Source organism: Neophocaena asiaeorientalis, unplaced genomic scaffold (assembly GCF_003031525.2).
Source record: "Neophocaena asiaeorientalis asiaeorientalis breed wild unplaced genomic scaffold, Neophocaena_asiaeorientalis_V1.1 scaffold87, whole genome shotgun sequence".
NCBI classification, from domain to species: domain Eukaryota; kingdom Metazoa; phylum Chordata; class Mammalia; order Artiodactyla; family Phocoenidae; genus Neophocaena; species Neophocaena asiaeorientalis.
The window spans coordinates 1652539-1665894 of record NW_020175432.1 but is presented as its reverse complement, the minus strand read 5'-3'; the positions used below and the strand labels follow the sequence as shown (position 1 = coordinate 1665894).

Below are 13356 nucleotides of genomic sequence, written 5' to 3'. Positions count from 1 at the left end.
TCTCCTGTGCAGACACTCCCTGCGGTCAGGCCAACTCCCCTGGCAGTGAGAGGTCACCCCCAGATTTGCTCACAGGAAATGACTGACTGAACCTCACAGCTTTAGATCAATATTTAATTTTTAGCTTTAATGTGCAAATAAATAGAAAAGGAAAACTACATTCAAAACAGCTGCAAAGGAAGTACAAGCCCCAGAACAGAAATTCTTCAAAAACAGAAGAGATGCTCCCTAGAAGCATGCAGGATGGGGGGCTTGGTGGGGTATGGCCCGCACCCCAGGCCCAGGCAGAGGCACAGGAGGGGCTGCGGGCTCCCGAGGAGGACGGCTGCCGGGAGGGTCTGGTTCAGGAATTCTGATAAGTTTCCTTCTTATAAAACAAGGATGCGTACAAAGTGCATGGATTACACGTGAGAAAACACGGGTGAGGAGACACCCAGGTGGGACAGGTTGGCCTTGGAATCGCCCAGGCCTGGAGTCACAGGCTTTGCAAACCTCGAGTTCCACAGGTAAACTTCTAGAACCACGTCTCCAATTCCCGGAACCTTGGGTGTTTGGCACAGCTCAGCTGCAGGAAGGCAAGGGCTGCGGCTGGCAGGGGCAGCTGCACAGGGGTTCTTCCAGGCCCACGGGTCAGTGGAGCCCACTCGCTGATGGTGTCAGGGGCCCGGCCAGAGCTTCTCATGGTGCAGGAAGTTCAAAAAGCTGGTTCCTAGCCCGAACTGCTTGGCATTCTTGGCACAGAAGAAGCTTTTGCCCCTCACACCATACCCGCCCCGGGGGGTGGCTGCCGGAATGGAGGCGTTGGGGTGGATATGCAGAAGTCCACGAAGAGGGCTGTCACCCCCAGAGAGGCCGTGGGACTTGGCCGTTGTAGAACTTACAACCACTAAGAGAGCATAAAGGAATAAATATGTGTGCATATATATACTTCTAGAATGTCCATCTTAGGTACACAACCGCACCCCAGGGCCCTCCCAGGGTGGGACCACTCGAGCTCAGCGGGTGCGGCAGGGCAGGCCAGGCCCCCTCCCCTCACGTGCCCAGAGTCCAGCTGTCGGATCAACACGGGGTTTGAGTCTCTTTTTCCAGAGCAGGGTCTTCTGGCCAGTTCTGGTGCCGCCTGCCCACTCTGTCTGGATGTCAAAGCAGGATCCCAACAGTCTGGCTGAAAGGGCTCTTCTCACTTTCGAAGTGACTGAGGACCCCAGGCAGGCACCCGCTGGGCCAAGCTGATGCCCGAACTGTCAGATGCAGGCTGTTGCCCAGCTTGGGAAATGTTTCTAGAAGCCTGGGAAGGACATGCTTTTCAAGCAGGTCCACCTGGGCCCGACTCCTCCGACGTCAGGGACCCTCAAACGCTGACCGGTCCTGAACGTGAGCCCTCGCGTGGCTCTCCCCCCACTTTCACCATACGCAGGAAAGGACCAGCGGTGCCCAAGCCTGGGGATTTGGCATGTGTGACGGGAGTAGCCCAGCAGGCATGTGAACGCACTCACTTGTGCCTTGAGCGGTGCACTGCTTCTCCCCCTTCCAGTGGGGACTGAGCCCCTAGAGTTCAAGTGTGGGGAGTGCTTTACGTCTGGCACAGGACGGGCCCAAAGGAAGCGGGGAAGCCAAGAGGGATGGCAGCGTGGGGCCGAGAGCCGACACCACCCGCCCTTCTCTGGAGCTCACAGCCGATAGCAGCAAGGCTGGGGGACGCTCTGCGCCCCTCACACTGTTCATGAGAACGCCCGATGGACACACAGGCCGAGGAAGCAACTGCACTAAGTGCGGGTCGTGGTGCCCGTGTGGGAGTGTCAGGGCGAGGCCGGGCGGCGGCTGTACTGCACTCGGTAGCGGGTCACCGGCAGCCCGTGCACATGAGCCGTCTCGCAGAGCGTCTTGCAGGGCACCATGTCCTCGTCCTCCTCGCCCATCAGCCAGTCCTGCACCAGGCTGGCTGCCTCCACCGGCACGTTGTCCTCCAGCCAGCGGCTGTGCCACTCCTCGAAGTGCTGGTGGTGGCGCAGCAGGACCAGGGGCTGCACCTGCAGGGGGCGGGGGAGAGAAGAATCAGGATGGCCCAGGCACCCCAGACAGCTGTGGGCTGGCCCCCAGGTTCCCGGGACGTGGGCAGGGAGGGGCACCTGCTTGGCCCGGCCGAGCGTCCCACGGCGGTACATGTAGTCCTCGGAGTTCACGATGAACATCATCTTGTGGGTGCTGAGTTTGAAGCGGCAGTCCACGTTGCAGGCGCTCTCTACCCCGACCAGCCGCTTCCAGGAGCTCTTGGCCTCACCCCGCAGCGCGCGCACCTGCTCACACTGCCACCTGCGGAACTTCTTGAGGTTCCTGGGGGCGAGGAGGATTTGCAGACTAGAAGGTCCTCGTGGCCCAGCAACACTGGGAAGATGCCTGACCTCCCAGGGTTGGAGAAACGCAATCGGAAGCAATAAAAACCACCACCCAAACCCTTTGATCCCGTGAAAACTAATAAAACCCCGTCACGCTGGGTGCTGGCAATGGTGGGAGAGGCCCCCGGGCCCAAAGTCCTCTCACCTCTGCAGGAACACAGGCTTCAGGAGGAAGCCCTCGGTGGGCGAGCTGGACGCACCCTCGGTCCCCACGTACTGCTCCACGTACCGAGCCAGGTGCTTGGGGGACAGAGGGAGACGCAGCCCAGGTCATCAGAGGCTCCCGGGGACTTTGTCCCCACCCCTCCCGAAGCACTAGGATAACAGCTATCGAGGACCCTGAACTGTGATAGAGACCAGCAGACTGCAGCTCCCGATAAAGGGCTCAGCTGGAGTGGGACATGCACAGCCAGGCCACTATTCAGATGATTTACGGCATTTCGTCCTTAAGTGGATAAATCCCTGCTGTGTAACGACTTTCCCGTATCCATCACATGATAAGTTCACGTGGAACAGGAGGCCCCTGACACGGAGGAGAGCGGGCTCTGGGGGATGGGTGAGCAGGAACAGACATCAGGACACAGACAGCAGGTAGGAAGAGGGAGAGCACCGGCAGGAATTGCGGCTGAGTAAAGGGGGGGCCCGGAGTGGTCACCAGGTCCAGGGCAGACATGGCCTGCAGCGTCCGAGGGATCCTTCAACTGCTCACCACCCTGTTAAAGCACGAGGCTCCTCCAGACTCAAGCTTAACAACAGCACATTTGCTGGAAACTTCTGGAAGGGACCGGGTGTGCAGGCCCCTACCCTCCCTTGTTTTGGAGTGTTTCCAGCGAAGGGCGCTGTGAAGGGAGCCCCCGAGGCTGCGGTGGGTGGCGCCCCAGCTCTGTGAAGGCGGCTTGGGCTTCTGGGCCCTGCTCCCTGGCGTGCGGGCACCAAGCGGAATGTGCACCTCAACGTGTGGGCCAGGTGGGTTTTCTCCTGGTGGTCAGGGGGCACCCAGAGCTCTGAGCTTCATGCACAGGTAGCGCGGCGGCCACATGCTGCGGGGTCTGAGTGACTGGGCTGGCCATGGGCGGATGGCACGGTGTCGGCAGCAGGTGGCAGGAGCCGGGGTTTCGGGGGAAGCCGGCCTGGCTCCCACACGGCCTTCCGGCCCTGGGACACACCCCTGGCTCCTGAGAGGCCACCGGCAACTCCCACCTCCTGATGCGTTTCCAAGGAGAGCATTCAGCCTGCACAGAGGCTTCTCTGGTGGACGTTTTGCGGCTTGTGCTCGGCCAGCATGTGCATGGGCTCCCGTGGTGGGAGCCCCACGATGCCGCCTGTGGCTGCCCCTGGCCCCCATGGTGTGTCCAAGGCACAGAGCACAGGGCTGCGGTCCTCACCTGCACCTCTAGTGGGTCCTCTGTCTGGGCTTCCTCGGTGTCCAGGAGCTCAATGGTCATGATCACCTGCCCTTTGCGCTGGAGGAACATCACCTGGGGAAGGAGGGGGACAAACAGCCTGAAGCCACGAGAACAGCCCAGGCCGGCAGAGGATGAGGTCGAAAGGTCATCAATGATCCCTCTTCACCAGCCTCCAAGCCCCCTCCTTCCTTGAGGGACCACGTGCCGGGCTCCCACCTCACAGGCCCTGTGGTGCCCTCCGGGGCCGGGGCCTGCATCCAGAGGCCCAGCGAAAGCAGCACACGGTACTGGGCTCCTGTCGTGGGTGCCCGCCGTGCTCCCCACAGCCTCGTGTGGGGCTCAGTGTGGCTGGCCTCTCACCTTAAAGCAGTTCTCGTCAGCCATGCACCGCTCGGCCTTCCACTGATAGCTGGTCTCCCTGGCGGCGCGGACACAGCGGGAGGACAGGTTCCCGCCGGCAGCACCCCGCTTCTTCTCGTTCAGGTAGAGCTCCACCACCTTCAGACAGACATCGTCGCTCACGAGGTGGTGCAGCTGCCGGGGAGGGAGGGCCGGTGGGTGCCTGGCGTGTGCCCGCCAGGAGGGCTGAGGCACAGCCACCACTCCCACCTCCTGCTGGAGCCCCTACCTCACCCAGAGACGGTGTGGCAAAGTCCACGGGATGGGGGTGAAGACCAGCGTCCAACGGGCTGTGCAGGGCGACCTCCATGCCGGATGCAGACCAGAGCAAACTAGACCAGACTAAACCAGACCAGACTGGGGCAGACCAGGCCAGACTAAATCAGAGCAAACTAGCAAACCGGACCAGACCAAAAGCGAGACCAAACTAGACCAAACCAGACAAGAGCAAACCCGAGCCAACCAGAGCAGACCAGCAAACCCTGCCTGGGTGTGAGAAACGCACAGAAAAGATGCAAACGGAAGTGTGCCAAAATGGGGAGGGTAATCATAAAAGCAGTGATCGTCTTCCGCCAGCGTTCAGTCATAAACACAAGTGATTCCTTTAACACCTATAAGCATACTTAAAACCTTTAGGCCTAGGATGAGACAAGGATTGGAAAAGGCCGAGGCCGGCGTGAGTCGGCCCCTCTGCGCGTGAGCTGTGGCCCAGACAGGCTACTGCAGACTTAGGGCCGCAGGCTCCGCTCTGTGTGCCCCTCTGCTGAGTGCACACAGTGACGCGTGGACACACATGGGTCTCACATGGTGCCTGACATCCAGCACATTCCCAATCAACGTTAGCTGCTGTTACTGAAAATAAGAAATGCTACTTTAAAAAGTAAATAAATACAAGGAAGTAAAGAGTGTGGATACGACGCTGCAGGTTACAGGTGTTGCGTGGAGGGGCCCTGTGAGCCTCATGTGGGGGTCCTGCCTTCACTATGGCTCCAACTAAACGGCTCCATTTTTATTGCTTCTTTTATCTTTTAAAACAGGTTTTACAGGAGACATTTGTGGAGAGGAGTTTTGTTTTTAAAAAAAGGCATGAGTCGAAGTATATATGGTCCAATCCTCCCGGTGCTACAGATGGGGCCGCCTTCCTGAGAGCTGTGGCCTGTTGGGAGCCGACTCGCTAGGTCCAGGAGAGATGAGAGAGCCCTCCCCGCCCCGGCCCCCCGGGGCAGGACCAGAGTGGGCCAAGAATCTGGAAGCTTCCCCCCAAGGCTGGCTGTGTCTGCCTGCACCCCACCCAGGGGAGCAGAGGTCATGCATACATACGGCCCACAGGGGATGCAAAGTGCTGCTCCAAGGGCCCAAATGGGACCTCGTCCCTGGAATCCTTCCCAGGTGGACGATGAAGGAGCTAACGGGCATCTCAACAGACAGGAATCTCAGAGAATCGCGCTGCCTGGACGTAGCCAGACGCTGAGTTTATGCAGCTTCAGAACCAGGGACTCTACCCCAGTGTCAGAAATCAGCAGCGGGTGCCCGTGAGTCGGGGGGTGGCTGGAGGGGACACGGGTGGGGTGTCCATCTGTGAAGACCCACCGAGCTGCACACTGAGGAGTCGGCACTTTTCTGTATGTGTTTTACTTCAATAAGAAATTTGTAAAACCTGGAAGGAATTGCCATTTCTAAAATGTTTCTAGTAACTGTACCTGGGTGGCAGAGTAATGACATTATTCCTTCCTCTGCTTCTTTTCCACTTTACGATGAACACTTGACAACCAGGAAATGCAAGTCAAGTTGAACAACAACTCGAGTGGTCACCAAGCAGCACCCACGTCCCGGGACCGCACCCGACTCGTCTGGGGCTTTGCTGTTTATATACTTATGACCAATTTCCTCTTGTTGACATTCAGCTGCGGGTGACGCTGATGTACGTCACGGATATTCCCCCGCCAGGAAAAGTGGCCACAGTTTCTTTACATGTTGCCAAACAACCCTCATGAAAGGTTTTTCAACAGGGGCTCAGACGTATCCTCGCACACGCACATCCACAGCAGCACTGGTCGCCACCACCAAAAGGTGGAAACAACCCAAGTGTCCATCAACGGATGAATGGAAGGACAAAATGTGGTCCCTCCACACAATGGAATGTTATTTGACCATAAAAGTGGGTGATATACTGACACACGCTACATTGTGGATGAACCTTTTAAATGTTAGGCTGAGTGAAAGAAGCCAGACACAAAAGGCCACATAGTATGTGATTCTGTTTATGTGAAATACCCAGAACAGGCAAATCCAGAGAGACAGAAGAGGGCTGGGAGAGGAGGGATGGGGAGTGACTGCTAATGGAGACAGGGTTTCTTTGGGGGAAGATGGAAATTAGAACTACTCAGAGATGATGGCTGCACAACACTGCAAATGTGCTAAACTCCACTGAAACGTTCACTTAAAACTGGCGAATATTACTTTACAAGAATTCTACCTTAATTGAAAAAAAAGGAAAGGTGCCAAGCACGGGATCAACCGCAGGCACAGGAGTGAAGGAAAGGGACTCGCAGGGAGGTGCTGCCCGCTTGCCTGCCCCACGCCTGCTCACCTGCCGGGCGATGCTCTGCACCAGCTTGTCCATGGTGAAGCCCACGTAGGCGTGGATGGTGAACATCTCGCGCAGGGTGTCCTCGTACTGCGTGGGGTCGATGCTGCCCTCCAGCAGGCTCCGCACCATGTCCAGGAAGGCCGGGTAGTATTCCTCCAGCTCCACCTCACCTGAGGGGGCGGCACCATGGTCACGGAGGGCCCGGCTCCCACGCGGCCACCACCAGGAAGGATCTGGAGTCACCGCCTCCCACTGCAGGTGGCCCGGGGCTCTGGGGCAGCTGCTCAGCTGGCCCGCCTCCCCTCCCGGATCTCAGAGGCAAGCCCCCACGCTGTCATCCCTGGGCCCAGGGGCTCACTTGGCTGCTTCAGCCGCAGCTCCATGGCGGGGTCGTTGCCCTTCTCCCGGCGGCCCTCGCAGAGCAGTTTCTCCCTTTCCTTCTCCGTCCGGTACTCCAGGAGCTGCTTCTGTGCCTGGCGGTAGATCTTCAGAAGCCTGGAGCACAGGGTCTGATGGAGGCGCAGGAAGAAATACCAGTTGTTGTTGGCAAAGAAGAGGCTGTAGACGTCGTCCAGGGGCTTGTGCTGCGGCGGCTGCTGCTCTGTGGCCGGCGCCTCGCCTGAGGCCCCCTTCTCCTCCGAGGCGCTGCTCTGCGGTCCGGGCGCTGGCTTCTTCCGGTCACCAGGGTCTGCACTCTGCCCCTGGGGGCTCCCCCGGCCCTCATCGGCGGAGTCCTCGGACGCGCCCAGGTCCAGCTGCTGGGAGAAGAAGAGGCTGGGCACGAACTGGTGCACCAGCTGGTGGATGGTGCCCTGGTCCTCCTTCTGGATGGCCGGCTGCCGCTTCACGTAGTAGCTGATGAGGGCGGCCGCGTCCTCCAGGATCTGCCGGTCCTCGTATACGAAGATGAGGTGCGGCTCGCTGGAGGGGGCGCTGCGGCCCTCCGAGTGCTGCTCCTGGTGCTGGGGAGACAGGGCGGCTGTTAGACGGGAAGCGACCCACTGGGAGAACTCCAAGTAGGGGGTCCAGGGCCATGGGGCTCTGAGGGCATCACAATGGCTGGGGGCCCAGCTGAGCTCTGGAACCAAAACGAGGCCGAACTCCCACTACCAAGGCCCGCAGCAGCACTCAGAGGCTGGGGGAAACGAGGCGAGCAGCACCCTGATTATTCGAGTCCAGCTGACCCAGGCTGCCTTGGGGGTGAGGAAGGCTCAGGGAGGACCACGGGCCTCTGCCCACCATCATTCATTCACAGACACTTGGCTAGACCCCGGAAGACCTGCAACGGCTTGCACTCCGGCCCGGCCCCCTCAGCCCTGCACACCCGGTCCGTCACCACCCCGCAATGTTCCCTGCCTCTGTCCTTTCCCCGCCTGCCACGAGCCCTTCCATGGTCCTGCCATCACCCGGTGCTGGCACAAGCCTCCCACCTACTCGCTCCCGTTCACCAGCCCACGCCAACCACTCCCCTCACTGAGTCCAGAGCCACACAGAAGCACGGTCGGCCCTAGTCGCCCCTCTCTGCTGACAATGGCAGGGTGGCCTCAATCTGCCTCCTGGGCCAGCCCTATGCTGGGTGCTACAGAAACACCCAGCCTCACCCCTATGCAGCCCAGCGAGGGCAACGGAGGCACAGAGAGCTGGCCATCTGCTCGAGGCCAGGAGAGCCAGAGCTTGGGCCGGGCAGCCTGCCCCGACCCCGGCTGAGGAGGGCCTCACCTCGTCATAGACACTCTCAATCTCATTGAGCAAGCTCTTGGAGCGAAGGGCCTTGGTGTCATTCTGCTTGAAGTTCACGGCCTGGTGGTCCAGGGACTTGAGGTACGCCTTCTCATACTGCTCCCGCCAGATCTTGTTGAAGCCCTGCTGGGCCTCCCGCCACTCCTCCTCTTTGGCCTTCAGCCTGCAGGGCCAGAGGGGCTTAGCATACAGACAGCCCGGGACACCTGCCCGAGTCACCCCTGTGCAGGGCCAGCCTGTCTTCCACCCACAGACCCACTGGACATGTTCCACACTCGGGACTGCCAGCTCCAGGCCTGTGCAGCGGGCTCTGTGCTGTATAAAGGAGGGAGGGGGTAACGGCCCCGTGGAACCCGCATAGCCAGTTTTAAGGTTTCTCAAACATCGCTGTCCTGGCCCACAGAACTGACTGCGCTCTATGCAGCTGCTGGCTCGACCGCCGGGCTCCCTTGCTCAACTGTGAACCCCGCAATGGAAGCGACCGTGTCGGGCTCGTTTGGCTCTGTAGCCCCAGGGCTGGGTACAGCACCTGGCTGAGGGCAGCCATTTAACCAATACCTGTTCACTGGCACAGTGAGGGTCCCAAACATATGATTAAATAAAAGGCAAGCCGTGATATAGGATGGTCCCATTTGTGCTTTAAAATAGTTACTTTTCATGTTCAGGTTGAGATATGATTATGTGCATGGCAGAAAGTTCTAGGAGGACACAAACAACTGTTGACAGTTGTGCTTTCCTCTCGGGAATGGAATGGGGAGATGAAGCAAGACTGGAAAACACTGTAACCAACCAGACTGAGACCCCAGGGACCCCCTCACGATTACACCCGTGACAAACAGCACTAATGAGCTGCTGGGGGGCTCCCTGCAGCAGGCAGGGTGGTCAGAAGCATGAGGACACCTTTTCAGGACGACGGGGACAGCGGTGACAGGGTTCTTCTTGAGGCTCTCAATGATCTCCGGAGCCTTGTCGCCATAAATGCGGTGGATGGCGCGGCGCTGGATCACCTCTGACGTGCCCCCCAGACAGTCATCCAGCCGGAACTTCTCCTGGTCTTCCGGCGCCATCCGGGAGAGCTTCTTCTGCACACTTTCCAACACCCGGATCGTGGCCAGGTTGGTCTCCAGGACAACGTCTAACTATGGACAGGAAAGCAGAAAGGGGTCAGCTGTCGGGGCGTCAGTGGGGCCCTAGGGACGGGCCTGGGCTGGCAGAAGGGATGTGCAGAACTGAAGAGGGGACGATAGACATCAGGGTGTGGTGGCCCTGACGTGGGTCTGGGGGACTGGAGGGAGCACAGCTGGTTACGGGGGTGTGGGGGCGGTCCAGACCTGGGCGATGATGGCATCACCTGGACCTCACCACTGGTGGACCCATCTGAGGAGGGGAATGGGTCCTAGGCTGACCCTTCCCACAGGCATCAAAAGCACGTTACACTCAGCAATGAAGAGGAAGGGACGCGTGGTACATACAGTCCCCGGGTGACTCCCCAGAACATGTGCTGGGGGTAGCCAATCCCCAAAAGTTATATACCATGTGACTGATTCCACTTAGGACAAAGTGAAGGAGGTGGAGGATAGGTTGATGGATGCTGGGAATTGGGGAGGGAGGTGGATGGGGATATAAAGGAACAGTGTGAGAGATCCTGCTGGTGGGGGAACTGTTCAGTATCTTGGCTGTGGTGCTGGATACATGGACCTCCACCGGTGAGAGAACCGCACAGAGCTAAACACACATGCACACGCTTGTGCACAAGATACCCTGCCCCCCCCGCACCCCCCACGAATACAAGTCCAACTAGGGAGACGTGAATAAGATCATGGCCGGGTCAATGTCCATATCCCGGCTCTGACACTGTGCCAGAGATTTACAAGCTGTTACCACTGGGGAAAGGGCACCCGGATCACTCTGTGTTATTTTTTAAGCTGCATGTGAATCTACAATGATCTCGGTAAAAATTTGTATTAAAAAAAATTACTTAAGTGAACCTAATTTTAGTTAATGAACACACACACACACACACACACACACACACACACACACACACCCCAATGCCTAGCCAGCCTGGAGGCCAGCAAGGCAGAAAAGGGAGGCTTTCAGGAGCTGCCCCCTGCTGGAAAGTGCTGGAATCCCTGATACTCTAAAGGAGACGAGAGGGCTCAAGGAGGATCAGGATACATCCCAGGGTGCAGAGGAGATGAACTGGGGAAAGCGAGGGCGGGGCCGTGGAGAAGGTGGGCCTGCACACACACCTCGAAACGCTCGTCCTCACAACGGTGCAGCTGCTCCTCGTAGGGTGTCTTCTTGGAGCTGACGAAGGTGGAGTCCTCTGACCAGGAGGGGAAGGACACCCAGGTGTCGTTCAGTACCTGCACCAAGAGGAAATGCCGTGACCAGCGCGCCAGGCCCCCACTGCCAGAGTGGTTTACTGTGTTGTCCAGCGTAGAAGATACGAGGATAAGTAACAATACTGATTTTACAGGAAATTACCTTATCATACAAATAGTAAAATTACCTTTAAAGTGGTTTTAAGAGAAAACGTGGCTTTGATCAAGTGAACAAATCTTACTATCAATGCTTTGGGGTTGGCAAACTTTCTCTGTAAAGGGCCAGATAAATATTTTAGGTTTCGCAGGTCACTTGGTCTGTCAGGTCTACAGAGATACGTCGCTTTACTGTGCTTCACAGATACTGCCTTTTTTTCTTTTTTAAACAATGTGAAGGTTTGCAGCAACCCTGCATCGAGCAAGCTCATCGGTGCCATTTTTCCAACAGCATTTGCTCACTTTGTGTCTCTGTGTCACACTTTGGTGATGGTCACAATATTTCAAGCTTCTTCATTATTATTACATTTGTTACAGGGATCTGTGATCAGTGACTCGCTGAAGGCTCAGATGATGGTTAGCTTATTTTAGCAATAAAATATTTTAAATTAAGGTACATACATTGTTTTGTTCAGACATAACACTACTGCGCACTTATCAGCCTACAGTACGTATAAACGTAACTTTTATATGCACTGGGAGACCAAAGAATTTGTGTGACTCGCTTTATTGCGATGTTTGCTTTACTGCAGTACTCTGGAACCAAACCCACAATATCTCCAAGGCACGCCTGTACTCAACTCTGCTCTTGTCCTGGCAAAGCAGCCGCAGGCAGTATGTAAACAAATGGGCATGTCCGTGTGCCAATAAAACTTTACTTACAAACACAGGCAGTGGGCCGGATTTGGCTCATGGGCCATAGTCTGCTGACTCCCAGACTACATATCCTGGAATCCAGCAGGCACTCTTGAATTCTGGAAATGCAGTAAGCCTGTCTACTAACTCTGAAAAAGTGTTCAGTGGTCAAGCTAAACAGAAACATGCTGAGGGCAGTGAACCTGGAACAGAGCGGGCTCAAGGCAGAAATAAATCTCAGTCTAAATGACGGAGGAACAAGCCAAACCCTATGCTGGTGCCGTGTGCTCTGCGGCTTGCCAGAACCACCAGCAGGGTAAGAAACTGTCATCTCCACCCATGCATTTTGTTTTGGCACATCCCGGCACCATCCACCATTCACCATCGGGGGGATCAACACTCGGTCCTCCATGTGGAACACAGGAGGGGGTAAGGAGCATGCAGCACACAAGCTGACGTGAGCCCCGGGAAGTGCTACCTCCTTGCAGATGGCCGTCCTCCCGCTGCACTTGGGCTGCTGGTAGGTTTTGGGGAGCGCCCGGTAGCTGGATCCGATGCGCTTGCATGAGGCGTAGTCGATTTCCCGGCTTATTCCATCCCCGGATCTGTCACTCATGGGTGGGGCGAAGGACAGCTCTTTCACCCCCAGGAAGGACTTGAACTGTGCAAAGAGTTCTGGAAATTTCCTTCAGAAATAAAGACAAGTCGGAGGGAGGTGGGAGGGACAAATTAGGAGTTTGGGATTAGCAGATACACACTACTATATATAAAATAGATAACAACAAGGTCCTACTGTACAGCACAGGGAACTATATCTGGTATCTTATAATAACCTATAATGGAATAGAATCTGAGAAAGAATAAATATATATATCTGAATCCCTTTGCTGTACACCAAAAACGAACACGACATTGTAAATCAACTATACTTCAATTTTTTTTTTAAAGTCTAAAAAAAAAAAAAAGAAAGAAAGACAAATGGTAAGTAGCATCCCGAGGCCCTTCTGAGAATGATCTGGAGATGTTAAAATGGCTTCATGTTGATGCCGGCAGCTAAAGATGGTCAGGATCAACATCAGAGAGGAGGGGCGAGAGGCAGGACGAGCACCTAACACGTGTGGAGTTGCCGCGTGTGAATCTGCCCTCCAGCCCTCTGTCACCAACCAGGCCCCACCGCTTGCGGGAGGTCCTTGAACACGCCAAATAAAATGACCTGGACTGGCAGAAGCTGGGGTCAGCGATGTATGTTCCCTGACTGGAAGAGGCCGGGCATTAGGCCAAGGATCAGCAAACTAGTCAACCTCCCCACACCTGCCTGTAAACAGTCGGTCACATCCACTCCTTTAGTATTGCCTGTGGCTGCTTGCGCACAATGCCAGAAGCTGGTTAGCAGTGACCCTTGGCCCTTGACAGATAAAATCTGCTTCCCAGCTCCAGGGCCTTCCTCCCTCATGAGGAAGGCCCCCTCCCTAGACAAATTCTCATAATGTAATGGTCGTGCATGTCGATGGGAAGATTTTAACGCAACTGACCCCCAATGTCATCTGCATTAATGTTTAAATGAATATCAAATCCTACAGAAAGGGTGCAGATATTTTGACAGCTGGTGTGATGATCCTGCCATTACTAAGCCTGCAAGTCTCCCC

At 56.4% G+C, this 13356-nt stretch overlaps 1 protein-coding gene across 4 annotated transcripts in view; it reads right to left on the bottom strand.

Moving 5' to 3' along the window:
• Window positions 1-100: 100 nt before the first annotated feature.
• The window catches only part of SIN3B (SIN3 transcription regulator family member B), a 36381-nt gene continuing 23125 nt past the window's right edge, over window positions 101-13356 (bottom strand). For all 4 annotated transcript variants that reach the window (XM_024767289.1, XM_024767290.1, XM_024767292.1 and 1 more), the window contains 11 exons: window positions 12189-12396; window positions 10784-10900; window positions 9432-9670; window positions 8511-8694; window positions 7150-7753; window positions 6792-6961; window positions 4163-4336; window positions 3782-3874; window positions 2542-2636; window positions 2130-2334; window positions 101-2030 (listed from right to left, as the gene is read on the bottom strand). In XM_024767289.1, the coding sequence (XP_024623057.1) occupies window positions 1800-2030; window positions 2130-2334; window positions 2542-2636; window positions 3782-3874; window positions 4163-4336; window positions 6792-6961; window positions 7150-7753; window positions 8511-8694; window positions 9432-9670; window positions 10784-10900; window positions 12189-12396 (2320 nt within the window). In that variant the 3' untranslated portion in view covers window positions 101-1799. The remainder of the gene's footprint in view (window positions 2031-2129; window positions 2335-2541; window positions 2637-3781; window positions 3875-4162; window positions 4337-6791; window positions 6962-7149; window positions 7754-8510; window positions 8695-9431; window positions 9671-10783; window positions 10901-12188; window positions 12397-13356) is intronic.